General features: G+C 37.4%; 2 protein-coding genes across 4 annotated transcripts in view; one reads left to right on the top strand and one right to left on the bottom strand.

The window, feature by feature from the left end:
• The window catches only part of sima (HIF-1 transcription factor component sima), a 109,579-nt gene that overhangs the window by 16,827 nt on the left and 64,796 nt on the right, over window positions 1-27,956 (top strand). For both annotated transcript variants that reach the window (XM_030383466.2, XM_030383465.2), the window contains exons 2-6: window positions 633-820; window positions 892-1,070; window positions 1,131-1,355; window positions 1,427-1,593; window positions 1,662-1,768. In XM_030383466.2, the coding sequence (XP_030239326.2) occupies window positions 633-820; window positions 892-1,070; window positions 1,131-1,355; window positions 1,427-1,593; window positions 1,662-1,768 (866 nt within the window). The remainder of the gene's footprint in view (window positions 1-632; window positions 821-891; window positions 1,071-1,130; window positions 1,356-1,426; window positions 1,594-1,661; window positions 1,769-27,956) is intronic.
• LOC108649179 (sex-regulated protein janus-B) overlaps window positions 1-27,956 on the bottom strand; it is an 83,044-nt gene that overhangs the window by 42,481 nt on the left and 12,607 nt on the right. The window contains exon 1 of one of the 2 annotated variants that reach the window (XM_089264477.1): window positions 15,697-15,709. The exons of the other annotated variant lie outside the window; for it this stretch is intronic. The gene's annotated coding sequence lies outside the window, so the exon portion shown is untranslated. Of the gene's footprint in view, window positions 1-15,696; window positions 15,710-27,956 lie in introns of those variants that run through there. 2 annotated transcript variants of the gene reach the window in all.

Genomic DNA, 27,956 nt, shown 5'->3' with positions numbered 1-27,956 from the left:
AGTTCTCGAGATTCTTTATCTGGATATTTATTTAGATTATTATTCAAATAAAATCTCATGTATTACGATTGAATCTTAAAGTTAAAGATTTAAAAAACAATCTTGTTATAAATTAAAAATATAAATTAAAAATCTGTATATGAAATTCTCCATTTCTCTGCGTGGCTCCCGTGAATTTTGCATTTCGCTTTTACATAAAGCAACCAAAATATATTCGCACTATATATGAAATATTTGCGAATCAATTTAAAGTCGATTTATACCAATTTTAATAGGGTTTGTTCGCTCCGGTTGGTCGAGTGCCTGGCGCTGCTGCTGCCGTGAACTTTGCAGCCTTCGCCTTGGCAGTAAATTTTTAGTGAATGTTTTGCTCAATTGAAAAATTATGTGTGCTGGCCGCGCTTGCCGCGCTGGCAATTGAATCGAATCAAAAATAAAAACGCAGCAAATCGCAACAATTGAAATATACGCATTTTGGTTGGCGCCCCGCGACGCGCCTCGCTGTGCGCCTCCAGCACTTGCCGAGTGCCATGTAAATTTTTTGCGAACTGCATGTAACGACGTCATGAGTGGACTACGTGATTCGCTTCAGATTAGTTTTTCATTCTTCGTTGTATTTTTCATTTTTGCAGGAATAATGAAAAGCGCAAGGAAAAGTCACGGGATGCGGCACGCTCTCGTCGCTCCAAGGAGACGGAAATATTTGTGGAACTGTCGTCGGCATTGCCCCTAAAGGCCGAAGATGTGAATCAGCTGGACAAGGCGTCTGTGATGCGCATTACAATCGCCTGCCTCAAGATACGTCAGATGCTCAAGTTTTGTAAGTCTCATTTGAATAAACACATTATCATATGTATATATGTAGATACTATATATCCATCTATCTTATAGTGCCCGATTGCGATGCGGTCAAGCCGAAAGTGGAGTTTTTCGAAGAGGATTGGCTAAAGTGTGCCGAGGCCAGTGAACTGTTGAAGCAAACCATGGATGGGTTTCTGCTGGTGCTATCTAATGAGGGTGACGTCACCTATGTTTCGGATAATATAATGGATTACCTGGGCATAACGAAGGTAAAGCGAATCATATAGAAAAATTGATTGTTTTATTAATTATAATTACTTTCTCATCAGATCGATACGCTCGGCCAACAGATTTGGGAGTATACGCATCAGTGCGATCATGCTGAGATTAAGGAGGCACTTAATCTCAAACGCAATGGCATTGTTGACAAGGTCAAGGATGAGCAGCTAATTGAATCGGGCATTAGCACGCATCATCGTGATCTATTCGTGCGCATGAAGTGCACTCTGACCAGTCGCGGGCGCAGCATCAACATCAAGAGCGCCTCTTATAAGGTCAAAACATCGAACTCTCTCCTATGAGAATAGAATATTTGTAATACATGTTTTCCATATATGCTTTGCAGGTTATTCACATAACGGGTCATTTGCGCGTCAATAACAAGGGAGAGCGCGTATTTATTGCCATTGGACGGCCCATACCGCATCCTTCGAACATTGAAATACCGCTGGGCACCAGCACATTTCTGACCAAGCACAGTCTGGACATGAAATTCACCTATGTGGACGACAAGTGAGCCGAGTTTATATGAATCAGCCATGATTTACTCTTACTAATACTCTATTCAATTTGGTCCTTAGAATGCACGCCCTGCTCGGCTATCTGCCTGGTGATCTGCTGGAGACGTCACTTTTCCAATGCCAGCACGGCGCCGACTCGGAGCGTCTGATGGCCATCTTTAAGAGCGGTAAGTGCACGACTAGGGGCATTATTTTCGCTCTTTTATTTTGTCGCTTGTTCATTAAAACTAACTGCAGCTAACTAATATTAAACTAATTACTTTAATGTACAAATTAAAACGCGTTCCCGTCGTTAGTTTGTGCCTCGTAGCATAAGCGCACGGGCGGACTTCCATTTCCGTCGCCCATCTACTACATCTCGTTAATGTCCTGCCGCATCAAAATAAAGTTGTCACTCGTTACACTTTGTATACTCTAGCAAAGGGTGCTACGAGTGCTGTTGCTGACTTTGAATTGAGTGATGTTTAACCATATGAAGTTATCTAATGAATCTTGATATATTTATACAAAATAATCAAAAGTGTAGAGGTATTCCCTTAATATTTCAGTAGCTCAGCTTTTCTTTATTATTATTATCAACTAGATTATTGACTCTGTAACGATTTCCAACACTTCTAAAGCTAGAATCATTTGAAAAATTGCGCAGAGTTCTCAAGAGTGTCGAAAATAGATTTAATATTTTTATAAAATTCCTTCCACTCTTTGTAAGTTCTAAGAACATGTAATGATGTATTGAGAAAGCATCGCTTTTACCGCACAATTACCGGATATAGTCGAGTCTATTATAGACATCAGACTATTAAATCATATTTCTTTAAAATCTTATATGGAAAAATAGCAATAGAATCCTTTATTCTCATAAAACAGAACACACACAGCAAATTTTCTTATAATACCTGTAGCTTTTCATATCACAGGTGAAGATTCTCTTATAATACCTATAATATATCACAGATATACAACGAAACTTCATATATAAAGTCCTTTCCATGCCAGCAAGAGTATTCAATCATCGTTAGTTAGTTGGTTTAGTTCTTCCATCACTTTCTGTCACGCCCGTGTCCTGCCATATCCTGCCGTGTCCTGCTGCCAGTTTGCTTATTGCATTTAATTAGTTGTAGCACACCGTTAGCCAGCTTCAGCTCCAACTCCGACATTAACGCCAACTCGTCCGTTTGCTGCTGTGTGTCCGGCTGCTGCTCCTGCTGCTCCTGCTGCTGCATAAGTCCATTGTCGTTGCCTGGCTTTGCTTTAATTTCACTTTAGTTGCTAATTAGCTTTTTGCAACAACTAAATAAATAAATTGTTACGGACAGCTCTGGCTGTGTCTCTAGGCGGTTTCTGCTTCAGCGGCGAAAAAAGTTTCGCAGCTTAACTTTATATATATAGATTTTTTTTCTATTTGGTTATTCTGTCATCAAAATTAGTTTATTAGTTTACAAATATTATTGAAGCTAATTAGTCAAGTCTATCTAATCAGTCGACAATCATAGAGTGAAATAATAAGAAATTCATTCAAATAATTCCACATTCAAATGCAATTAAAAAGTAATTAAAATAAATTAGATTCGAATAGAGTTTTGCAGAAAATAGCTAATTTACTGACTAATTAAATAATAATTTATTTTAAGTTATTAATAATGTTATCTGCATTTAATTGATTCAAGTTAGTATATATATATATATGAGTTTGTTAAATTTCCCTTCTTGTTCATATTACTAACTGAATTTCTTACTGAAGCTTCGCTAATTTAAATGTCGTTAAACTGAATGGACTACAATAATCATTTTCTTAAATTATATATAATTTATCTGCCATGAGCATCATTAGATGTGAATGGTCATTTAGCAGAGGGCACAAAGGGCATCCGGGTTCGTAGTTCGCAGTTCAGGTTCTTTTGTGTTTTGGCCAAGCGCCATAATTGACATAATAAACATTTGCTTGACAGTTAGAATAATCATAATGCAATTTATAATTTGTGAATCGCCTAATTTGGAGCAAGTTTAGCTAGAAAGAAAGAAGAGGCAGAGATTATTGACTAAGAGATTTCCAGGATTTGGATCAAGTTTAGTTTGAAAGAAAGAAGAGGCAGAATACTGCTCTTAGAAAGCCATGAACTTCATTGCAAACACCAAAGCCTATTGGAAAGAAGATTTATGCCTTTCTTTTTATAGGAAAAGTTGTGAATTATTCCAAATGTCTCTCGTCTACAGTTCATAAGGTATGACAAGCTGAAATCCAAATACTCGATCGATAAACTGATGATACATGCTACTCTGTTCACAGCAAGCAGTGCCGCAAGCAGTGCATTTAGCTGCTTGCACTCCCATAAACAGTGCTTGCAAAAAGTAATGCACTTACTTGAGATCATGATGACATGTGTGTTGTTTCCTTGCTTTAAATATCAAGCATCAGCTTTGGTCGTCAGCCGGCATAAACTTTTGGACTCTTAAGTTATTTTCTGTCTCCCGCTGTCGCTTAAGCACTTTACTAATTTTTGGTCTTGAGTCGTGGAGCCAAGATGAATCCTCAACTCCTGCTGCTGTCCGCTGCAAGTTTTGGCCATTGTTTGCTTATTTGTTGCGTTTAATGGCCGCGTCATGTCGTCTACATTGACCAAATAATGTTTTTGGTACGCTGCTGCCGCTGCACTTAAAATCCCAAGCGCTGGGCAATAAAAGCTGCTGCTGCTGCTGAAGCTGTTGATGCTGCTGCTGACCATTGTTGGGTACATTGTACCCTAGAAAGCGAGCGCATCCTGGTCGCCAAAGTTGTTGAAGACAACAAGTAGGAGTACTGTAATCGAGCATAACCAACTGCATCGTACTTGCTCAAGCTGTGAAGTAGTTAGATAATTAAATATCCAATATAATGTGATGCATATATAGGGTTTATCTGTTGAGATATATAGAAATGTATCCACTTGATGAAATCTCAAAGTTCTTATTGATATAATCTATCCAATCTCTACCGTCTCTCAGTAGAGTTTTTCTATTAAAATATTGTATTACATATAGAAGAGAGTGAGACTAACTCAATTCTCAATTATTAACTTTAGTATATGACATTTTTACCCAGCATTTGGATATATCCAAAATATCTTATGAATATAAATATATATTTTATTCAAACTACTCAAAAACCAATATGCTCTCTCTAAACGAGCATGCAAGAATAGATGTATGTATATGTATATACCTATATATATAGAGAGAGTGAAAAAAGAAATTGTCACTGCACTACAATTGGAATTATTATTGGCTGCAATGAGTTTGGCTTCTTTGGAGGCACGTTCTGTGCGAAATGACTTTCGGTTTTATGATGCGACATGCATTCAAGCTCGGACACAACTGGACGGTCGTTTAGCTCTGGAATGCGGCTACAGCTTCTAGCTTCCAACTCCCAACTCCCAGCTACTGTTGCAGTTACTCCTCATCCGGCTTCTGCCGTGCATATCGCATATCGTTAGCAGAAAACTTGCGAGCGAGCTGAAGCTGTAAAACTGTCTTCGAAAGTCGTAAAAGTATTTCATACATTTTTGTGTGTTTGTTCTTTCCTCTTCTACTGTTTTTTTTTTATGAAGTCGCACTGTTAGCCATGTTGGCTTCTTGGCTAAGCAGCTGACACGCCCACCCAGCACTTTGAACTTTTGATGCTGGCTATGCGCCTTGTTTGAGGGCATTATAATTTGGTCATCAACTGTGTTATATTTATATAGAGATATCTTTTAACATTTATATGTAATATTATAGTAAAAAGTCGGCTCAAACTCTGAATTCTTTAGTTTTTGTACAAACTAACTTTACTTAATAAAATATTTGTATAAGAAGTTGATAAATGATAATCTTAACCAACATTTATCCACTTTGAGAACATATAAACTCTTCAGATAAAAAATATATATAGAGATATTCAAGAAAATGAGTTTCACTACGTAATAAATGAATATTAATCCACAACATTTAATAAAAACGCTTCAGATAGTCACACATATTTATAGAGATATTCAAGAAAACTAGTTTTATATGTTACTAGTTGAATCTATTTTCCTATGTCTCAATAGATCTCATGTTTTACTACCTAAATTTTAGTAGTCTACCATATGAATCCTCTCGGAATATTTGTGTATTATTAGTGGAATATTTTCTCCTTCAATATCATATTTTGCTACCTATATTTTACCTTATTAATCCTCTCGGAATAATTGAATATATTTTCCTATGTCTCAATCGATCTCATATTTTAACCTCGAAATGTTACCAATCTAACATATGAGTACTCTAGGTATAGTTATGTATATATGTATATAACGGTTAGGGTATTCCGACTTGATAATGATTTCCTTAGAGCTCCCTCGTTATGGTTAGCCTGAAAGCTTACTTGCCATATGATTGTTTATGAGCGCTGTGTCCGTTTTTATTTCCATTTGATTTTCATAAAGTTGACATGCTTATATGATAACATATGAACGAATGGTATTCGAGGTTCGTAGTTTGTGTGGTTCGTGTGGTTCGTGGCTCTGGCTTAAAGCACTTGCGCTGGCTGTGACAAACAGTTCAATAAAATACAAAATGTGCGGAAAATCGCAAATGTCATGGCAAAAGGGCGAGCAATTGGAAATCTCAAAACGTTTGCCACGTTTAGCTGCGACTGCTGCTGCTGCTGCTGCTGTTGCTGCTCCGGCTGCTGTTGGTGCTGCTGATGTGCATTGAAATGGAAATGTGAAATGGTTTCTAGAAAAGAAAATAAGAAAAAGAAAAAATGAGAATGAAGAAGGAACTGCAAGCATTTCCATGCTGCAAATAAAGACGACAATTTGGCCTCGAGGCGAAAAATTATGAAAAGCAGCAGCAGTGGCAGCTAGAGAAATTGCAAACAGCATTTCAGATGCGAAAAGTAAATTTAACGTGGCAGATAAATAAAGAGACCCGCCCAGATAAAAATGAGAGATAAAAGTGCTGCGCGTGGCAAATGTGCCAATAAATTTGCAACCAAAAAACAATACCAACAAAAGCAGATTTTTGCCACGCACACACACACACACAGACACAGATTGAGATCGACTGTTGCGTGAGCAAAACTTTTCATTTAGCTGGAGGGTGAGCGAGGACGGCGATGGGCGTGGCAGCTGTAGCATTTGCTGCAGCGGGTGCATTGCCGCGGCATTTGTCAGGCATTCAACTTTCAACTCTTGCTGCAAAAGCAGAGCTGCAGCTCAGCTTAGCTCAGCTTTTGGCAGGGTGAACGCAATTGGCAATTGCTGCTCCTGCTCCTGCTGCTGCTACTGCTCCGGCTGCTGGCATTTGTTTACGTATGTGTTTATTTTTTAGCACTCTCGACAGACACGTACGCAACAAGAGCACAGCTAAGAGCGCCAAATGTTGCATGCAATGCGGCGTAGCAGCTTTAAGTGTTGCCCAAAAACTAGCTGGACAACATTTGAGAAGTGTCTGCCTCTCTTTCTCCCTCACTCTCTCTCTCTCTCTCTTCTCTTTCTCTCTCTTCTCTTTCTCTCTCTTGCCCCTTTTAGCTACGCTTTTTAGTGCTGCATTTTCAAGTGCAACTTTCGAGTCTTCAGTTTATTTTTTGGTAGTTCGCGCGCTTTTGCCTGCTGCTGTAATCAACATAACAAGCGACTTGGCAGTTTACGAGTCTGTTAATGCCTTTCACACACACACACACATACACAATTATGCACACACACACACAGACAACCACCTAGACGCGCTTCCTGTCTAAAACGCCGTCATGTCTGTGCGAGCAAAACGCTTCCTGTCAAATTGCATTGATTAGTGATGGCAGCGTGACAAGGCAATTTGTATATAGACACGATTGTGTATTGTCTGTGCAATAGTCGAAATAAGGATACATTTAGCTGAGGTGGTTAAAACTGGATATATTTATATATATATATATATATATATATATATATATATATATATAGGGTTTTAATTGGTAGATAGAAAAATTGTAAATAATAAATAAAAAATTATTATTCAAATATAATTTTCTTATACTCTTTGATAATCGAAATTAAGACTTATATATAGCTGAGTCGCTCGTTATATCTAGCGATTCAAGTGTACAATAGATAGGAAAAAATTCATAAATTATATTGTATAAAAAAATTATAATTATTAATATTTAAATACACTTTCGTTTTGAATATGAAAGTTTAAGTGATATTTTTTTTTATACAAAAGTACATTTATGTGAATTTTTAGCGCTTTCAATATAATTTCTTTTGATTTCACGCCCTTCACGCGTGTCACGCACCCATCTCTAAGGCAGTTGTCGTTGCTGCTGACGCTGTCAAGTCGTTGCACTCATCAGCCTTGCAGCTACAAACCCCATCCACGTTTTGTGGCATGCAACGCGTTGAACGCCCACGTGCAGCCGCCCACTAAAAGTTTATTTATCTTTTGATACGCGCTCAAGAAATGACAAAAAGAGTATATTGCTTGTAGGCAATGCCCATGAAATTTTAGATCTAGTATATATATGTACATATATATAATTATATGTAATCTAATATGTAGTCTCTTGCCCATTAGGGGCGTGACAAAGTTATGTACCAGATATACCAAATTTAAGAGTTAGGATTAGTATTTTATATTGTAAAGGTATGAACTATGCTTCAATACCTGAAAATTATAAATTTTCCACTTAGCTCAACTCTTGTGGACCCCGAACGAGTATTCCGCCGTCGGTTACGCCCCACAGCACCGACTAAGCATTTTTTTCTTGTTGGCTTAGTGGCTTTTCGGGCGAGGGGGCGGTGAGTTGCGCTTGGCCGTCAGTTTATGTTAATGCACTTAAAATTTCGGGGCGAATGCGCCAAGAGTGGGCGTGGCATTGCACCAGTGGGCGTCACTGTTGCAGCTGCTGATGCGTCGCCGCATTTTATTACATGCATAATTTCGCCGTGGGATCGAGCCAGACCACAGACCACACCAGGCCACAATCGCGTCGAGTGTAGTAGACCGTCGCGTCCTGGGCCGCCGAGTTCAGCTCGGGCTCCACTGGGCTGCTGCTGTTTTATTTATTTAGGTAGCTTCGTTTGTCTGGCTCTTCGTCTGGGCCATGGAGAGCGCCAACTAATGCCGTCGAAACTAATGGTCCAATTCGAGTGGCTCGACGCTGGTGGTGCCTCGATGATGATGATGCTGGTGATGATGATGATGACGTCGCCGGCTTCTTCTAATCCTTGCTCGTGTGGATTGTAAAATTTCAGGCAGCCAGTTAATTTCAGCGAAGCTGAAGCGCCATCGCTCGTTGCATTTGACAAATTAAAATTGCATGAGCGGAAATGCGGCTTAAAGTTTCGCCGGATGCGGAATTTCCTGCGAGAGCGGGGCGATAAACAAAATTACTTTCCAGCTGAGCGAAGTTACGGGTTCGGTGCAGTCACACAAGTTCAAGGCTAATGGAAAGCCATCAAATGCTGCCATTTATTACCAGATCCTTCAGAAATCTCTTTGACACCGTTTGTCCACTCCATTGCATCTCCAGCTCCATAATTTCAGTCTTGCTATTTCCATTCTCCTCCCCATCTTCTTCTTCTCTCTCTGCCCGTCCATCAAATGTCAGTTTCAATTTCAGTCAAATAGTTGTCTGTGTCTTTTGCGGTCAATCAGTAGCGCCAGTCGTAAATCCAGAACTAAGACATTCGTCTGCTGGGATTCAATAAAAAGCAACGACTGGCCAAAAACAGTCATGGTCAGAAAAAATAAATAATAAATATATCTATGTATATATTTATTATATTGGCTAAGTTTTTATATGCGTATTTCTTGAAATTCTGTAATTTTATGGTTTTGTTGAGTATTTTATTTTATGCGTTTCCTTATATGTATATAAAATGTTTTATGTTTGTTAACATCATAATGTTAATGCTAAAAGCTTAGGTCTCATCAACAGAAAAAAGAAAATAAATAAATAAATTTATATACAACATTAATATATTATATATAACAAAAATTTTCGTTTATTTTTTATTATCAACTTCAAACTCTTATAAAATAATTATAGTTAATTGACATAAAAAAAAGTGCAAATGCTAAATTATAATTAAAAAAAAACCTTTCTGAAGAGGTATATACTATATATCAATATAGTAAATTTAACATAACTTACGATGATTATTCATGAACCAAAAGAAAAAAAAAAAAAAACAGTTGAAAAATAAAAAGAAAACAAGACCATTAAACCCTGATAAAAAACGAATATTTATGTTGCTCACTGTATATTAGACCATAAGGAATCACAGAGAAATGTAACTATTATAAAGTTAATTCTCATTTATTTTAATGTAAATTTAGTTTAGTTGATTTTCATGAGTTGGTTTAGTTTTTGAATTTATCATTTTATTTAAGATGAAATTCGTAAATTTTTGGAAGCTAATCTTTGCGATTTTCTATAAATTAATAATCATTATTTAAGCAAAAAATCAATTATGATCAATTGTGATAATCGCTTAAAATTTTAGAATGAAATCGCACAAAATATATAGATTTATATAGAAAAATATTCTTAAGCAGTTATCAAATAGGTCCACACTTTGTATACCTTACAAGGTATCCAGAAGATTAAGAGACTCTTGCATATAGAGATGGTTACTTTTGAAATTACTTGGCTGCCTTCGGTGTCTGCGCATTCATGTTTCACGTGGGTTGTCGGAGTATTTATTTTCAGCTATTATTTATGTAATTGCCAAATGGTAGACTATAAATAGGGAACTACATTTTGTGCTGCCTCTAAGTAATTTGGCTAATGTTAATGAATGTACGTCTGCCGTTCGTAAGGAGTGCAGGGCGAACGTCTTATCTGTTAACCTGTTGATTTATGTGCGAGGCGGGGGCGGGGACGGGGGCGGGGGCGGCAATCCCAGGACGCTTTATTTGAGCTCCGACTCGAAATGCTGCTGCTGCTGCTGCCAGGCAGCATTCACTTCATTTTGCCAGTGTTTATTAAATATGCCGGCAATTTCCTGGCATTTGTTGGCATTTGCGTTGTCGGTACGTGGGGCAAATGTTAATGGTGGCCTGCCACACAGCTACAGCTACAGCTATAGCAATGGCAATGGCAATAGCAACAGCAATAGCAACAGCGCCTTGACTTATGCACCACATTTCGGTTGCATCCACCAAAACGTGGCGCACTAGCTAGCGCTGTTGCGCAGTTTATTTCATTAAGTTCATAAAAATAAACAGCAACAACAACAGCCAAACTCTGGACTTGGCAAGTGGAAAAGCTTGTTGTTCTCAGCAATTCTCCAGTGCTTTGTATACCCTGTAATTGTTGTTGAACTGCGCGCAGCAGTCAAAAGATGAAGTTGTCTAAAAGTTCATTAATCATGTGTCTAGTTTGACTCTAGATATATATGAGATTCGTTGTATAGCTGCAAAGTTTTGAAGAATATATTTGTCATATAGGGTGTAGACTACACATATACATACATATATGTATATGTTTTTAACAGCTTCCATTATATTGCACACAGCTTGTAGTTATCGATCATCAAATTATTATTATTAATTTTTTTTTTAACTAATGTTTATTTCCTATACAGTTGCGTCTCTATAAATTATACCCCGCTGTATCGAAACTCTCAATAAGTTGAAAACAAAATCTATCCTCTTGAAAAAATCTCGTTCTCGATAATTTTAATTTATATATAAATCGAAACACAAAACACAAAACAATCTTCTTGCCATTTCGAATTATCGAGACTTCATCATTTGTTAAATTAATTCAATTTGGCTTCTCTTCAGTGTTTGGAGTTTTATTCGGTATTTATTAATCGATTCTTTTATGAAAATATAAAGACCTAGATCTATGTAACTTTAGCTGTAAGTTCTTGTATATGTATGATGAGTAGTTAATGTTTATGATCTTCTCTTGATAGCTTGCAAATCGATAAATATCGATGATTTCATTTTAAGAAAGATTTTTCAACCTCAAAATGTTTTTGAATCCCTGTACGGATTCCTTCTAACATTAATTCCCGCTTACATGGTAGCTCATAGTCGTTCATTTGCTGCTGCTGCTGCTGTTTGCCGTTACTTTCTTTAGCTTACCTTTACAGCTCTATTTACAGCTGCAGTAGCTGCTTAATCCTTGGCTGGGCAAATATTTCATTTCATTTCGTTTAGCTGCATCTAGTTGTACGGGCAGTGACTTATGATGATGAATGTAAATGGCAAGTACCCAAGAAGGAGACCAACAGCCACAGCCCACCCCTCCCTCCAGTATGCGCACCCAACCTCTGACCCACTCTTATCCGCCTGCCCCCCACTCTCAGCCTTGGCAAATTTTGATGCGCTTTAAAGAGCGCAAAGGCTGTTCCAGCTTGTGCAGCCTGACTCAAGCGATACGTGATATTCTCAATTGTCACGTCACAATTGCATTGTGCAACTAACAAATGTGGCAGGACCAGTCCCAAGTCTCTGCCCCTCCGCCTCAGCCTCAACCGACCCTGAGAGCAGACACCCTTCTGGCATTTAAAATTAAATAACTATTCTATTGAACTGCAAGAGAAATGCGTTGACTGCATTTTGACGCTCTAAATGGCGTTAATAACATTTAATGTGCGTGCACTGCATGGCATGCCAGGCCATTAAATACCCCTTACTTCCAGTCCTCGCCTAATGTGATTTGCGTAAGTTAATTTCGATTCTTCTACGCTTTTACGACTCTTGGCTAATTGACTTTATTCCGCCGGACAATGTTCAACGACGTTGCTCAGTACACAGCTATATACATATGCATGCACATACATATATACTTACATATATTGAGATGTAGTTTAGGTTACTTGCATCACTCTCAGATTTGTTGCCTCAACTTCAGCTCGTCGTTGCATCGCTATCAGCTCCTTTGCATACTTTGGCTGCCCTGCCAGTTTGAAAGTTTGCCGTTTAGCAAGTTTTTCGCAAGTCTTGCAGAAAATTATACAAAAGGCAAACGTGTTGTGGTGCTGTGTGTGGGTGTGCGAGTGGGTGTGTGAGTGGGTGTGGGTAGGTGTGATTCGTGGGGCATAAACTGCTGCATGCAAATATGCATTTGATTACACGCCAAAAACTTGCAGCCAAACAAAGGCAATGCTCAAAGTTGTGACAATAGCTGTGCGCGCACAGTGGAGCAAGGGTGAAGAAAAATAAGTCAAAAATAAATAAAGAAAAAATAAATAAAGAAAAAATAAATAAAGAAAAAAAAAAAATAAAGAAAAAAAAAATAAAGAAAAAAAACATAAAGAAAAATAATAATAAATAAAGAAAAAAATAATAAATAAGGAAAAAAATAATAATAAATAAAGAAAAAATAAATAAAGAAAGAAAAAATAATAATAAATAAAGAAAAATAAAAAATATATATAAATAAATGCACAAAAAATTAAATAATTAACAAAAATTAAATCAATAAAGAAAAATAGACAAATAAAAAAATTAATTAAAAAAAAAATAAAAATAAATAAACAAAAAAATTAATTAAAAAAAAAAAACAAAATAAATAAATAGTAAAATAAATTAAATTAAATTTAAAAAAATAAATTAAATAATAAAAAAATAAATAAAAATTAAATAAATAAATAATAAAAAATGACTTCCCATTTTCAATGAGTTCAGGGAAGAATAATAAATTAAAATAATAAATAATAATCATAAATAATAATAATAAATATTAATAATAAATAACAAAAATAAATAATAATAATAAATATTTAGTTGGATTCAGTTGGATTCAGTTGCATACTTTATTTTGTTTTATTTTTTTATTTTATAGATATTTTCAAACAAGGATTTATTTGTAAATCATAATGAATTATTTTTAGAATTTTGTTTACTAATTTATCATATATTGCATATGGAGAATATCTATCTTTTAGATACGTATATTAATAGCTAATTATTTCTATGTTAAGTGTGCCTTTTATTCTGATCTCTTATCATTCCTATGACTTTTGACTAACTGCTTGCATGCGCCTGCTGCACTGTGCACCGCTGTTAGAGCCGCCACCGCAGCCGCCGTGTGGAATGACTTTTTGCCGTCGCTGGCGGGCGGCATTTAAGACGACAGCCAAGCAAAGTAAATTTGTGTGTTTATTTGCAAACCCCACGGCGTGTGGATCTTCCTCTCTCTCCCTCACTCTCTCTCTCTCGCTCTCACACTCTGGTGTGTGTGGCTCAACTTTGCACATTTTGCACCGCAAGCGCCAAAACTAAAGCAGTTACAGCCAAGGGCCGGGGGAGGGTGCCGTGGGGGTTGGGGGTAGGTGTATAGAGATAGCGCCAAAAGACACAAAATGTCAATCGGCGAAGTGGAAAATTTTCATTAAATTAAAAAAGCGCGCACTTTTCACACACACACAAAACGAAAATTGTTGAGTAAAGAACAAACGCAACAGTAAAGAAAAAAAAAAAATGGCAAGAGAATGGGAGCGAGCGAGACGAAGAGGAAGACAAGAGGAGTCTGTGTGTGGGAGTGGAAAAAAATCCCAATGAATGCGCAAAGTTTTATGTTTTTGGCTGCCGGGCGGAGATTTTCTTGATATTATTTTTTTTCCTCTGTGAATTTATTTTTTTGTTTGAGGTTGCGCTGAATGAGTGTGTGTGTGTGTGAGTCAGTGTATTGCTTTTGCCAGACAAAACGTATAAATGTGCTTAGGCAAGCGAAAAGGGTGTGACAAGTGAGAGGAAAAAAGCGATGCGCCTTAAACTATGCAACAGTTTTTTGTCCGCTCTCGGACTTTGTTCCCCTATTGACACCTAATTGACTCTCAATTCACACACACACATACAGCCACACCATGCCATACAATCCCCAAAGAGGAGAGGCAGAAGGCAAAAGAAGAGAAACCAAAATATAATAATCTGCTGAGCCAAGGCAGCGGCCCATTTGTCCCAGCTCTGAAAAACCTTTTTGCCCACAATTTGTTTAACAAAAAGCCTTTTGACTCTGTCAAGCAGGAGTAGCAGGAGTAGCGGTGGCAGCAGCAGCGGCAGGTCCTTGTCCCAGTGGAGGCGGCACTCTGGTGGCTGCTGCTCAATCAATCAAAAGCCGCTTGTGGCTTTTCTTCTGCTTTTACTTTGGCTTTGGCTTTGGCTTTGGCTTTAGCCGCGTTAAACAAGTCGTGTAAACTGTCGAAATATCTGCGACACCTACCCGCCCCACAACACGCCCCTTTGATGGTGGGGCGGCGATTTGTGTATAAATTTGATTGCTTTAATGAGCTGTTGAGCTGTTGCGCATTGCGCATACGCAGCGTTGTGCCAGACAAATTATGACAATCTATAAATATTTATATAGTATAGACGTATATTTAGTTCAGCTTTGACGCGCATTGCCATCAATATCAATTTCTCATTTTAGCTGCTTATCTGCTTGTGTCTGGCTCTCCATACCCTGTAATCAGAAGCTTTTAATAAGTCGTTGACAGCATCAATTTTGCATTGTATAATATACAATGTTTATATACTTTGGCTTAGATTGACTTGAGTAGCTCAAAATTTGATTTACTTTTTAATTCTCCTCTGTGTTTTTGCTTTTCATACTCTGTAAAAATCTGGGTTTAATAGAGTTTAGAATAGAAGAGACCAACAGGAAAATTTTAATAGCTGTATATGAGAAATCTCAATCTTCTTTCTATCCCTCTATCTCTATCTCTATATCTATCTCTATCTCTATCTTTATCTCTATCTCTATCTTTATCTCTATCTCTATCTCTATCTCTATCTCTATCTCTATCTCTATCTCTATCTCTATCTCTATCTCTATCTCTATCTCTATCTCTATCTCTATCTCTATCTCTATCTCTATCTCTATCTCTATCTCTATCTCTATCTCTATCTCTATCTCTATCTCTATCTCTATCTCTATCTCTATCTCTATCTCAATCTCAATCTCTATAAAGATATCTCTATCCCTATCATTCTCCACCTCTCTCTTTATTGCACTTTAAGGTCTCACCTGCCTCTACGGTAACATCTAGTCGGCTATATTTAAGTTTCGTGTCTTATTTCTGGCTTGTGTTTATTTACTTTGGTTTCCCTTTGGAGGGCGTTAATGTGCTTACACGAAAATCATTTTAAATTGTTGTTTTTTTTTTTTTTTTCGTTTTTCTCGCGCTCTTTTAACGTTGTCCGCGCTCTGTCATTGTCAATTATATATTTCGTTTTATTCTTGCCTGTCCCAAAACCGGCAAAGTAAAACGAAAATGTATAAAATCAGCCGCCGCGAGCTGTATTGGCCTGTCGTTGTGGACCTCCGCGGACTTTTCTGGACTCTCTGTGCCCTGCTGCACATGTTGCGTGTCAGCTGCTTGGCGTTCTCGCTGAGCTCTCGTCTTCACATTCTTTTTTTTTTTTCCGCGTCATTTTCTGAAATTGGCATTTAGTGTGCGACGAGCGGGATTTACACGAACACACACACACACACACACATACACTAGCACACCCATCTAGATTGAGCTGCCTCCGTTTGGCTGTCTCGCTATGGTTTAGTTACACAATGGGTGCATTCACCTACGCGCAGCCGCCGCCCCGCTGTGGATGCCACACGATGGCTTTGCCACCGGCTGTGGCTCCGAGCGCTGCCACTGGCTGTTTGTCTGTCGCGTTTCCTTAACATGACATGGAGTGTGCGAGAGTGTGTGCGAGTGTGTGTGTGTGTGTGTGTGTGAAAAGTGTTGCCAGTATCTGTTACTGCATCGCTGCATTTGTCTGTGCAACCGCTCACATTTCGTTTATTAAATGACAGCACGATATCTGCAAATGAAATTTTCCTTCAACGCATTTAGACGCTGTCGTCTCTGCTGCTGCCGCCGCTGCTGCTGTTGCTGCTGCTGCTGCTGCCTTCAATTGCTGAAATTGACAGTCAGACAGATAGATTGACATTTAAGCAACACTTTTGCATTGAACGCATTTAGACGCATCATAAAATTTTGTGCTCTCCATTTTTTATGCGCCTCAGCACTTCAGCACTTCAGCTCTTCAGCACTCGACTGCCGACAACTATTGCATACTTTTTGGCTTCTTTAGCTGCTGCTACAGCTGTCCATTCGTTCAACTCAGAAAAGTGACAAGCATATCTACCTATATCTATTTATATCATTCTATTTATACGCTGCTTACAAAAGAGCACAAGTTTTCTATGAATAAATTATGGCATTGATCCGTTTTCCTTTTATTCGAGGCCCTCCAACATTATTAAATTAGTTGGAAAGCTTAGGAATTTTAGATTTTTTATTTGAAACGGGAGGCATTTTATATGTATCGAAAAGAAAACAAGAAAACAGAACAAGAAGAATGGGAAGTGCTTGTGCCTTATAATTTGATTTAAGGTTTGGTTTTTAGGGATTAGATTAGTCAATCATAGCACCAACAACACAAAGACTGTGAGAAAAAAAAAAAATAAGGAGAAAAAAATTAAAAAGAGAACTGGAGAGAACTTATAAGAAACGATAAAATGAGGAGAGAGAAGAAATAAAAATCAGAAAAGAAGAAGAGTAGATACAAAAATCGAAGATTTTTAGATGAGTAGATAGATTTGCTCAGAGGCCAATATAATTTAGCTAAGCTTATTAGAAGAAATGGTTCACTAAAAGATTGAGTGGAATGAGAATCGTATAGGAGGGCAACATTTAACAGTAGCTGTCAAGCTATCTGGAGAGTAATGTTAACTGAAATTACAAATAAATACAAAAAAGTCGATGTAAAGTATGATTACCTTCCAATTGATGTCTTCATAATCAAGTTACTATAATATGACAGTGGAATATATAATTTATTCCATAAGTAATCTCTTATATTTAGACTTACACTCCATTAAGAGTTGACCTGCTGTGATCTTTAGCGTAATGAGTAACTATTTCTATCACAAGAATCAATATGGTGACGCTCTGTCGAGGCACAGCTGACCATTATTAAGTAAATAGTTATAAAAATATATAATTTAGCCTTTGCGTGTTGGCTAACAGTATAATTGAAAATTAATAAATCAAGCCAAAGTTCTTTTTATTATACGATATGGCAGAGTCATCCACACGAAAGTCAAGTAAATGAGAAGAGCGAGAGAATAAGTTGAAAACTAGCTGGCAAATCTCTGTAGAAATCTTAAGCAAGTCCAATTAGACGTTTGGCAAATGGACAAATAAACATCAAGGCATAAGCAGAAGGGAACAGGACAAGAACACGACCGAACCAAACTAATTGAACAACATGAAGCAGCAGAAAAAAAAGAGAGGAAAAGAAAAACAGAAAGCACAGAATATGGCTGTAAAACTTTGCACGCTTTCTTCTTCATGCAACAATTGTTGCAAGTCAGTTGGCGCCGCTAATGAAAAACGGCAGCTCCGGATGCAGGGCCGGGACGAGCGCAGGCGGCTGCCATTAAATTTTGCTTAATAAAGTTGCAGCTGGCGAGGAGCAAGCGAACGAACGGAAAAGCAGAATAAAATAAACGTAGAAGCCAGGAAAAAAATGACCAAACATCAACACTTAATTGTTTGGCTGGCTAGGTGAAGAGAGACTGGGCTGTGCCTGCGAGCGTGACTAACAGTGACTGCAGAAAAAAAAAGCAGAAATCGAGGCACGCTACGTGCCGAAACTTAACATATTCGCGCTGATTGACGGCCCATGTAAGCAAGAAGAGCGATTGGCTGGCTATTTATAAGAAAAACAGCTGCTAACTGCTTGGTAATGAAAGTCAACAAAGATTTTATTTTTGAAAATATGTAAGACAATAAATTATGGATTTATTTCTGTTGTATGGAATTTTAAACAACAGAGAGAATAGCTGGCTTTAAGCAACATGAATGTAAGCTTATGTAAATGCAAATACTTAATTGATTACTGTTAAGTTAACAGAAAATGTTTGGCCTCTGCTCTGTTGTACTCCGTCAATGCTAATTGTAGAAAATGTCAGCAAAGTTGTGTCTACATTAAAGAATTTCGTTAAGCTTAAATTAACAGCTGCTCGCAGTATTAAGCTTAACTTGCCCAACAGACTCATGTTAGATTAACAGACATGCTTTACGTAATTTATATAACAGTAACGTAATATCGCATTAACTTAGCCAACAGGCTCGTGTTAGCTTAACAGACGTGCTTAACGTACTTTATATAGCTGTAATGTAATAAAATTTGACTAGCATAATATAGCCCTGTTAAGCGGAAACAGAACCCATTTAAGTTTTTTTCATTAACCAAGTTATAATATAATAAAAAATTAACATGAAAAAACTCTGTTAAGTTAACAGGCAAGAGTTTGGGTCTCTTCTAATTGCACTTGTTAAAAAGTTGACAATTTGTCTAACTTTTTCACAAAAGTTTGGTATAAATCAAGTTAATATTATATATATAAAGATACCCTTTGACGGTGGGTGTGCGCCATACTTATCTCCATGGAGATGAGATTTGTTTTAGTTGGCCTTTTCATTCACTCGCCCACTCTCTGTCTTTCTCTCTCTCTCTCTCTCTTTCTCTCTTCCTTCTCTGTTGTTGGACTAGCTTAGACGCGTTGATGATGTCTTTTCACGCTCAAATTGAGTTAATTAAAATTGTGGGTGCAGCTGAGAGATAGAAAAGAACCGACACCTACAATTTTCGACAGGTGCGTGCTATGCTCTGAGTGTCGCCGACAACACGAATTAATGAGCCCAGCGCATAGAATCAGAGGGCAGGGGATTGCAAATGGGCAAAATGGGAAAAATGGGCGGGCTGGCAGTGAATGAATGTAATGAAATTTAAATACTCGTTTCGCCAGAGCATTGCGAACATTTTGTCTTATTTGAACGGGAAGCGTTGGCGGCGTTTGGCCAAAATGATTAAGTTGCTGATTTCTCGCAGACGCTGGCAAAAAGTTTTCAATTACCCCGCATTTATTTTTTGTTAAATTTTAATTAGTAAGCACAAGCGCACAAACGAAGTTGAAGTTTACTAAAGACTTAGCTATATCAAGATATAAGGTCTCAGCCACAAATAGCCAAATGCAGTTGGAGCATCCAATTAGCTTAATTAAGTTCGAAAGGAAAAGGTCATGGTACCCAAAAGTCAATTAAAACTGTATTTAGTTTGTTGAAATTGTGGTAAATAATTGGTAATTTGAATATTCAGGCGAAATATTAAGTTTATGCAATTATCGCAACATTTTCGAATGTGCGACTCAATACTAAAATTAGATTCGAGTTCGAAGAGAAAGAGTTATACATATCTAGTTGAAATTTAATTTGGTATAAATATCGCGAATATATCGACATTTCATGTATCGATTAAAGGAAAAAAAAAAAAAGAAAAATGAAAAAGAAAAAAACGTATAAAGAAAAAATGAAAAAAATTATAAAGAAAAAGAAAAAAAAGTAGAAAGAAAAAAGAAAAAAAAATGATAAAGAAAAAAAAAGTGATAAAGAAAAAAAAATTAAAAAAAAAATGCAAAAGAAAAATAAATAAAATTAAAAATAAAAAAAAAAACAAAAAAAAAATTTAAAAAAAAAAACAACAAAAAAAAAATAGAAAAAAAATAAAAAAATTTAAAATAAAATAAAATATAATAATAAAAAATATTATAATAAAAAAATATAATTATAAAAAATTATAATAGAAAATATTATAATAAAAAAATATAATAATAAAAAATATAATACTAAAAAAATAAATATAAAATAAATAAAAAAATAAATATAAAATAAATAAAAAAATAAAAATAAAATTAAATTAAAAAAAAGTATAATAATAAAAGAAAAAATTATTATTTTTATTAAGAATAATCTCTTTAAGACAATTCTATTCCTTCATTTATGGGTTATTACATTTTCGATAAATTATAATTTCATTCTCCCATTACAGGGTATTCCTTACTTCTGTCTCTTGACATTCTATGCTGTACATGCTTTTGTCTTCGTATTTATTTGACTTTCTTTTAAATGATTTAAATGTGACTCGCGAATAAATAAATATTGACTGTGGCACGTCGCACGGCAGGAAGGAACGCAAAAAAGTCAAATAAATATGCAAATTCTTTGACTTTTGTTTTCAATTAACTTTTCTTCCTTGTTTTCCTTCTTGTTCTTCCTCACTGTTTTTTTTCACTCAGTGCTTGGCTTGTTTTTCTTTTCAGTGAATTCGCGACAATGGCTGAATGCTTAATTCTCAGTTATAGACAATTTTCCGCTTGGTGTGAACTGATTTTTTGTTCAATGTATGGGTGCGTGTGTGTGTATGTGTAATTGAGGGGAATGTCAAATCATTCTGGTTGTTGTTCGTTTAGAAATTGAATGAAATTTTAAATTTTACTTAACGCTTCGAGCTGATCAATGAAAAAAATGAAATCATCAATGCAAGCATATCAAATTGAAGAAGTAAACTTTCTCTTGCTATCTCTGTCTCTATATTCCTCTACATATCGCTCTCTTCTTCTATGTCCATTTCTCTCTTTGTCCATATGTCTCTCTTTCTCTTTTTCTCTCTGTCTATATATCTCACTATATATCTCCCTCTGCTCACTCTCTCTCTCTCTCTGTCTCTTGCTTTATCTCTCACTCTCCTTATATATATACATACATAGGTTTATCTCTCTATCTATATATATTCTATCTTCCTCCTTTCCTTAATCTACGCCCCTAACTCTCTATCTTTCTATGTCTTTCTCCCCCTCCTTCTCTCTCTATGTTCCCACCCTCTCTCTTTCTCTTTCTCTCACCTTTTTTCCTTCTCCCTCACTCTCTTACTTACTTTTTCTATTTCTAGGCCAGCTTCTACTTTAGTCTATGACTAATTTACACTTCCTCCTTTTCCTCCTCCTGTATTGAATTCCATTTGGAACTCGTTTAAATGAAACAATTTTGTGTTAATTTATATTGATGCCAGCCCCCAAATGTGTCTTGGCTTTCATCTTTGGCTATATTTATGCAGCTTTATGGCCGTCCAGCTCATATTTTGAGTAGTTTTTAATGGCTTCACCGCAGGACGTAAACTTTGCGACTTGTCGCACGTTCTCATCCAAACCTAACCCAATAGGCGGTCCTATTCAACAAGGGCGTACCGTTATTAGTTTCTCTGAGTCCAGTTCAGGACAAATGTGCCGCAAAACATGCGTGGCCAAATGCCGCAGCCACCGCAGTCGAGCAGAGACCGCATATCCTGACACTTTCTCACTCCCCCGGCTGTGACGACTTCTAGGCATTGGCCGGCCGCCCGCTGCGCTGTTTTCGCCATTAATTTCTGGCTCTTTGCATTCGCCCGCCCACGCACATAAAATATGCCAGCTTCAAAAAGCCACAAAAGTTGTTAGTTGGCGGCTTTTGAAGAGCTACTCGGGCTGTGTGCGAGCGCCTTTTACGACCCAGTTCGGTCTAAAGCGACGAAACACATTTGCGAGGCCAGCAAACGAGATAAAACATCAAATACGCATCTTTTTATTACGCCTCACAAACTCAATTCAATATGCAATTTGTCAAATGGCAAAAGATATCCAGCATCAAATTTTGCAATTGATAAGCAGCTGCAGGACGTTTTTCCTTTTCTTTAATTTAATTAGTGTGTTTATAATTGAATTAAAACGAATCGAAACTATTTTGTAGCAGATAGAAGAGGAGAGAATGATTTTAGAAATTGTCTATAAGAAAGTCAACTTAAAGCTGAAGTTTTTTTAAGTTTCAATAAAATATCTATATATTTCACATACTACTAATCGACTCTCTATATACGTCATATCTAATCCAACTATAAATATAAATTAAATTTGATAAAATTGCGTTCATAAATAAACATTTATTGCAGCCCAAACACTCAGACAATGAAAGTTGATCCAAGCCTTTAGACTTGCTATAAAAAAAGAGTTGAAAAACACCCGTTAGTGGAAGCCTTTAAAAAAGAAACAACTTTTATGTATTGACCACATTTTGAGTTATGGCCGCTTATGCTCAGCTTGGCTTGGCTTGGCTTGGCTTGGCTTGACTTGGCTTTGTTGTGCAAAGGACGAGCGCTTTTAAGGCTCGCACAAATCCAGGCGCTCTTTGGCTATACAAAGAAACGCCGAGAAAAGAAAAGAAAAACCCTTTCATGTCATTTGCCACACGCTGAGCTGCACGGATTTGCACGGCTTGCTCTTTGGCCGGGCCAAAAGGAACAACAGCAACAACAACAACAGCAACAACAGCAACGGTAAAGGTAGCGAATGCAATTTAACGCTTCAGCGAGCGTTTATGAAGGAGCAGCAGCAGCAGCACGATGACAGCGCCGAAGATGCTTTTCAATAAGCTGCAATTGAGTTTGCATAACTTGGCTAAAATATATATATGTATATATAGAGTATATCTACGCCCCAGTGTCGTAACTTTAAGTTGTTTGGCGCTTTGAAGCGACTGCGTGCAGCTTATGTCACGGCTTAATTCAATTAAATTAGATTACGCATACGCCACGTAGCGCAACGGGCACATCGCGCTGCCCTGGCCCTGGCCCAAAGGTCAATGGCTAAGCAAAAGCGTTACTTTAGGTTTTGCTTCTTCTGGCTGTCAAGTCAACTACCTTTTGTAGCCATTGCTGCAGCTGGGGGCCCGAGCTGCCGAGCTGCCGGGCTGCCGGTCTTGGCCAAAAAAAAAAAAAACAAAAAACAATCCGCAAACAAAACCTTGATTTATGCGCACATCCTTGCGCACAAGCCAAACATTTATTTCCTTATCCACTTGTGCCAATGCGATTTGGCCAGCCAGCGTCTTGGCCCAGGCCAGCAGTAAAACTTACAGTTAGCAGACATTGAAATGGACACACACACGCACACACACACACATGCTGGGGGCAATCAAATGAAAGCAAACTAGCGCCTGCTCTAACTGCCATTGTCAATTGTTGTTGTTGTTGTTGTTGATTCTGTTGCTGCTGCTGTTGCGGCTTCTGGTCAGCGCGTGTTGACGATGATTTAGTATTATGTTGCTGCAAGGATTTAGTCGTGTACTCGAGCGTGTCTGCACCGCGTCCCATTGGCCGCATCCTGTGCATCCTGGCTTTATGCAACCTGCAATCAGTGTTGAGTGCTTTGTTTCGAATGGAGTGAAAAGAAGCTAACAGCAAAGGGATCTGTTTATTTTTACGATTTACATAGAAATACACATTATCGAGAACTATCGAGAACGAATCTTGTTCAAAGGGATATCACTTTTTGGATTCATCGAGATTTGCGATTCACTATCAAGATTCGACTGTATATTGCTAGTGCAAAGTATATGAGTTATCGATATTTAAGTTATCGATACAAGCCAGCTGTTGAAATGTTCTGTACGATTTCTCATATTGTCTTCTGCAAAATCCAATCAGAAGTTCGCAATGAAAGCTCTAAAGTGGCTTATCAACTCTGGATATATAAGCCTTTAATCTCTATCTATTATCGATCTATGTTTTCCATGTTTGAAATTCACATTTCCATAGCCGCAAGAGATTCAAAGACTCAAGAGATTCTAGACTTAAATGAGTTCAGAAAGTAAGAGTAGAATATCTAAAAATTTCAAGTCCCAAGTCTTAAAGCTCACATATCACTATCAATTCGGAAAGATCTATAAATAAACCTTAAGAAACTCCCAAAAATAAAATTTTCCCTTAGTTTTATATTTTGCCCGCCAATTTTGGCTAGAAAAAAGCCATATCCTTAAGCAACGCTGTCTGCAACCTGCTTCAGCTGTGTTTGCTATTTGCTCAACTTTGATACATAACCTTGAATGCGGTTCGAATGTGGTTTGAATGTTTGCCTTGCATTCATCTCAATCTCAATGCGGAATGAAGTTTAGTTTGCTTCAGTTGAGTAGAGTTCGTCCGGCAGCAGAAGCAGCAGCAGCAATGCATTGCAACTACTGTTTGCTTATTTGTACAAATGGCTGCTCGTTGTCTGTCTGCATGCGTCTCTTTCCTGCCATCTCTCCCCCTCTCTCTCACTAAGTCTCTTTCAGTCTATCTGCGTGTGTTCATAAATTCTGTGACTGCTGCCGTCTTTGGAATGTGTTGCTAAAAATTCTAGATAAATGATCTTTTGTCGCTGTGCGCGCGTAGATATTTTAATATTTTTGCCTTGAAACTTGTCTAGCAGAGTAAAAGTCCTTGACTAAGGGCAAATCAAGTTCATGGCGAATGCAGCCAGCAGCCAACAGCCAACAGCCAGCAGCTGCACTTTGCTAATTCCATAAACACTGCCAAAGCGTCTGAGCTCTATGGCTCTGGCTCTGACTCTGACTCTGACTCTCTGGCCAAGCAGACGCCGCGTGCCTGGAATGTTGCACACAATTTCGTGTTGCATACTTTTGTGCGCTTCCTAATCCAGGCGAGAGAGCAACTGGAGTTAGCTCCTGCCCCGCCTGGCTTATGCTGCACACAGCCAACACATATGGTTCACATTCACGGCATGACTTGGCTAACAAGCCTCTTCGATGTTGCCTTATTAATGACCTAGCATAATTGTGCAGAGTTGTGGCTAAGACTGCGGCCACAGTGGCTAAAGAGCATTGAAGAATCTATTGGAAATAGTCAAATGTGAGCTACCTATGTTAGGCATTAAAGTTATTAAAGTTCATATGTTATATACATATATATTTTATGTATTATTACTAACTGCTTAGTTTATAGTTTAAATTTGGTATCTTGAGTGCCCAATAGATTAAATGTAAATGTAAGATGTATGAGGATATACGTATAGGTATACAATAGAATCCGGCTATAACGACGCTCAAAGAACCTTCGCTAATCGTCTAGGTTTGCTCATAATAGTTTGGGGACCAGCACTTTCGTCGCTATAACAGTACAGACACTTTAAGCGGAGTCGTTGTAACTGGATTCTGCTTATTATAAAGATATATTTACATATATAAATTTACTCAAAAGCTTTCATTCTCATTCAAATACTATGCGTATATCAATTCATAGCGATAAGATACTATCGTATACATCAGCTATATCGATTTTGAGCTGAGAAAGAATATTATATAGTCGGTTGAGCTTAGATAGTTTCTATCTATATATTCATTATTCTCAAGATGTATATCATATATTAATGAGCAACATTTATAACTTGACCTCATAGACATTTAATTCATTTTGATACGAATACTATCGTATACATCAACAATATGAATTTAGAGCTGGGGAATAATAGTCTTATATAGTTAGTTCAGCTTAACTCCAAACAATTCATTGGATACATTTATTAAAATTCAAACATGTATTTCATGTATGTCTGCTCAACATTTATAGCTTATAGTTTTTCACCACAACCCCGTAGACTTTTGCCCCACTGTGCTGTGTGCGCGGCGCTCGCTTTTGACTGAAATTAACACGAGGCCACTAAGCCGCAAGCGCTGGCACAAAAGAAAAACTAATTTTCTGCTGCTGATTTCAAATTAACTGAATGAATGACTGAGTGAATGCGCGACTGAGATAAGTACACGCATATATCTCGCTCTATACATACTGACATACATACATATGTACATATATGTATAGCTAGTATATCTAGTTAAATGCCATAATGATGGCAAAAAGCCAGCCAGCGAGCGGTGTCTGAGTTTTCGCTCATGTTTCATTGGGATTTGCGGCAGTGGCAGCGGCTTTTACATTATGTTTACGAATTCAATTTAAGTATAGCTATATCTATGTATATATGTATAGATGTTATATGGTTGGCCATTCAGGAAGCTGATGTCCGTATTTGGCCTGCAGCAGCAGCAGCTGCGCCCGTAATTAGGCAACGGCAATTACCTGACTTGTCCATTGGCCAACTCACACCATCATCGAAAGTTGGGCCAATAAAAACGCACAACTTTTCTACCAAAACGCATTAAAGGCCATGAATTTCAATTGCTATGTGCACGCGCGCCATCTCACCACCTCAGCGTCTCACCACCCCACCACCTGCCCAGGTGCTGTGCGTAGCTGTCTTTGGCTTATGAATTTTCATCAGCAGAACGGCTATGTGAATTTTTATGCCTTGTACCCTTTGAAAATGCGAGAATGGGGTATATTTTTGTTAGGTATGCTTGAAACAGTTTAATGGGGGCGTGGCCTAAATGTTGTGGATGGCTGAGTTTAGGTAGAATTCGGAACTATTGAATACTAGAAAGCCTTCTATAGACAGCTCACACTACATTTTGTTGCTGTTATCAACTTGCTTTCGATAAAGATCGATATATCGATACTACAAATTTTGTAGATTCTCGATTCTCAGCTGAGAGTCTTCCATGACTAGGTTATCCTCATCAACTCAATATAAAAATGTTTCTCAAATTTTTAAAGTACTTTTAGGGTATGTTTTAGTCGTATACTCTCCATTACAGCTTTCTTTCTTGCTATATCCCGGCTTGTGCGCTGCTTGCCAGGCGCATTAAATTTTTATTGAGCTGAGAGCAGCAAGTGTCTTTGTCACATCAACCACACACACACACACACACTTACACATACATAGTCATACTGCTACACCCACACATCTATACTCTAAGCTTTAATGCTGCGCACACACATATTTATTTGATTTGATTTAATTTTTGTTTCGCTTTTTAATTAAAATCGTCTTTATTGTTGAGCGTTCCACGCAGCTTTATAGGCCCCATAAGCATGCCTGTTTGACACCTAAGCAGCGCCTTAAATATATGTATATATGCAATATATATATATTGTATCGTGTAGCGCGTTTTTGGTGTATTACTTAGCAACTCTCTGATGTCGCATGTAGTGCAAACGAATCGAGTGGTTTTTATGCGGGGCCCAGCAATTATATGATTTTTATGCTTCGCTGCCTTTTGGCCAAAATGAAAAAGAAAACGCGTCATTTGAAACCTGCGTCTATTTGCTTTTAACTAAATCTGTAAACCAAAACCAGGGCTGCGTGAAACTAAAGAGCGTGTAGATAGTAGATACACCTAGTCTATATATATATAAATTAATAAAATGCTATCTACTAACAATTCCAGACGAAAAATTAATACTTATCGATTTTAGGCACAACAAATAGAAACAGACTTTCTAAATTATTTTCAAGTGTGATAAATAAAAAATAAAGTGCAAATTTTCTCTTTTGATTGAATCATAAATTATTTGTAATAATACATATGTATATACACAGTCGCGTCTCGAAATGACAGGGGAATTATTATTATTTTTTTTTTGTATTCGATTTACACAGAATTTCACATTATCGAGAACGATTCTTTTCGATTTTCGATTTAACTAACGGGCTGCAAATTATTGACATTCTATTGTATCTATATATACTTAAGCAATTGTCAAGTCCTACTTTCGTGTAACTGAGTCAAGCAGCCCTGGTTTTTTTTATTACAAACCCAAAAAGCCTCAAGTTAAGTGTGTCTCAGCACTTGAAGTGCTCAG

The sequence above is a fragment of the Drosophila navojoa genome, chromosome 2 (genome assembly GCF_054131105.1).
Source record: "Drosophila navojoa isolate 15081-1374.11 chromosome 2, UAZ_NAV_1.0, whole genome shotgun sequence".
Classification (NCBI taxonomy): Eukaryota; Metazoa; Arthropoda; class Insecta; order Diptera; family Drosophilidae; genus Drosophila; species Drosophila navojoa.
This window is presented reverse-complemented; position numbering and strand designations above follow the sequence as displayed.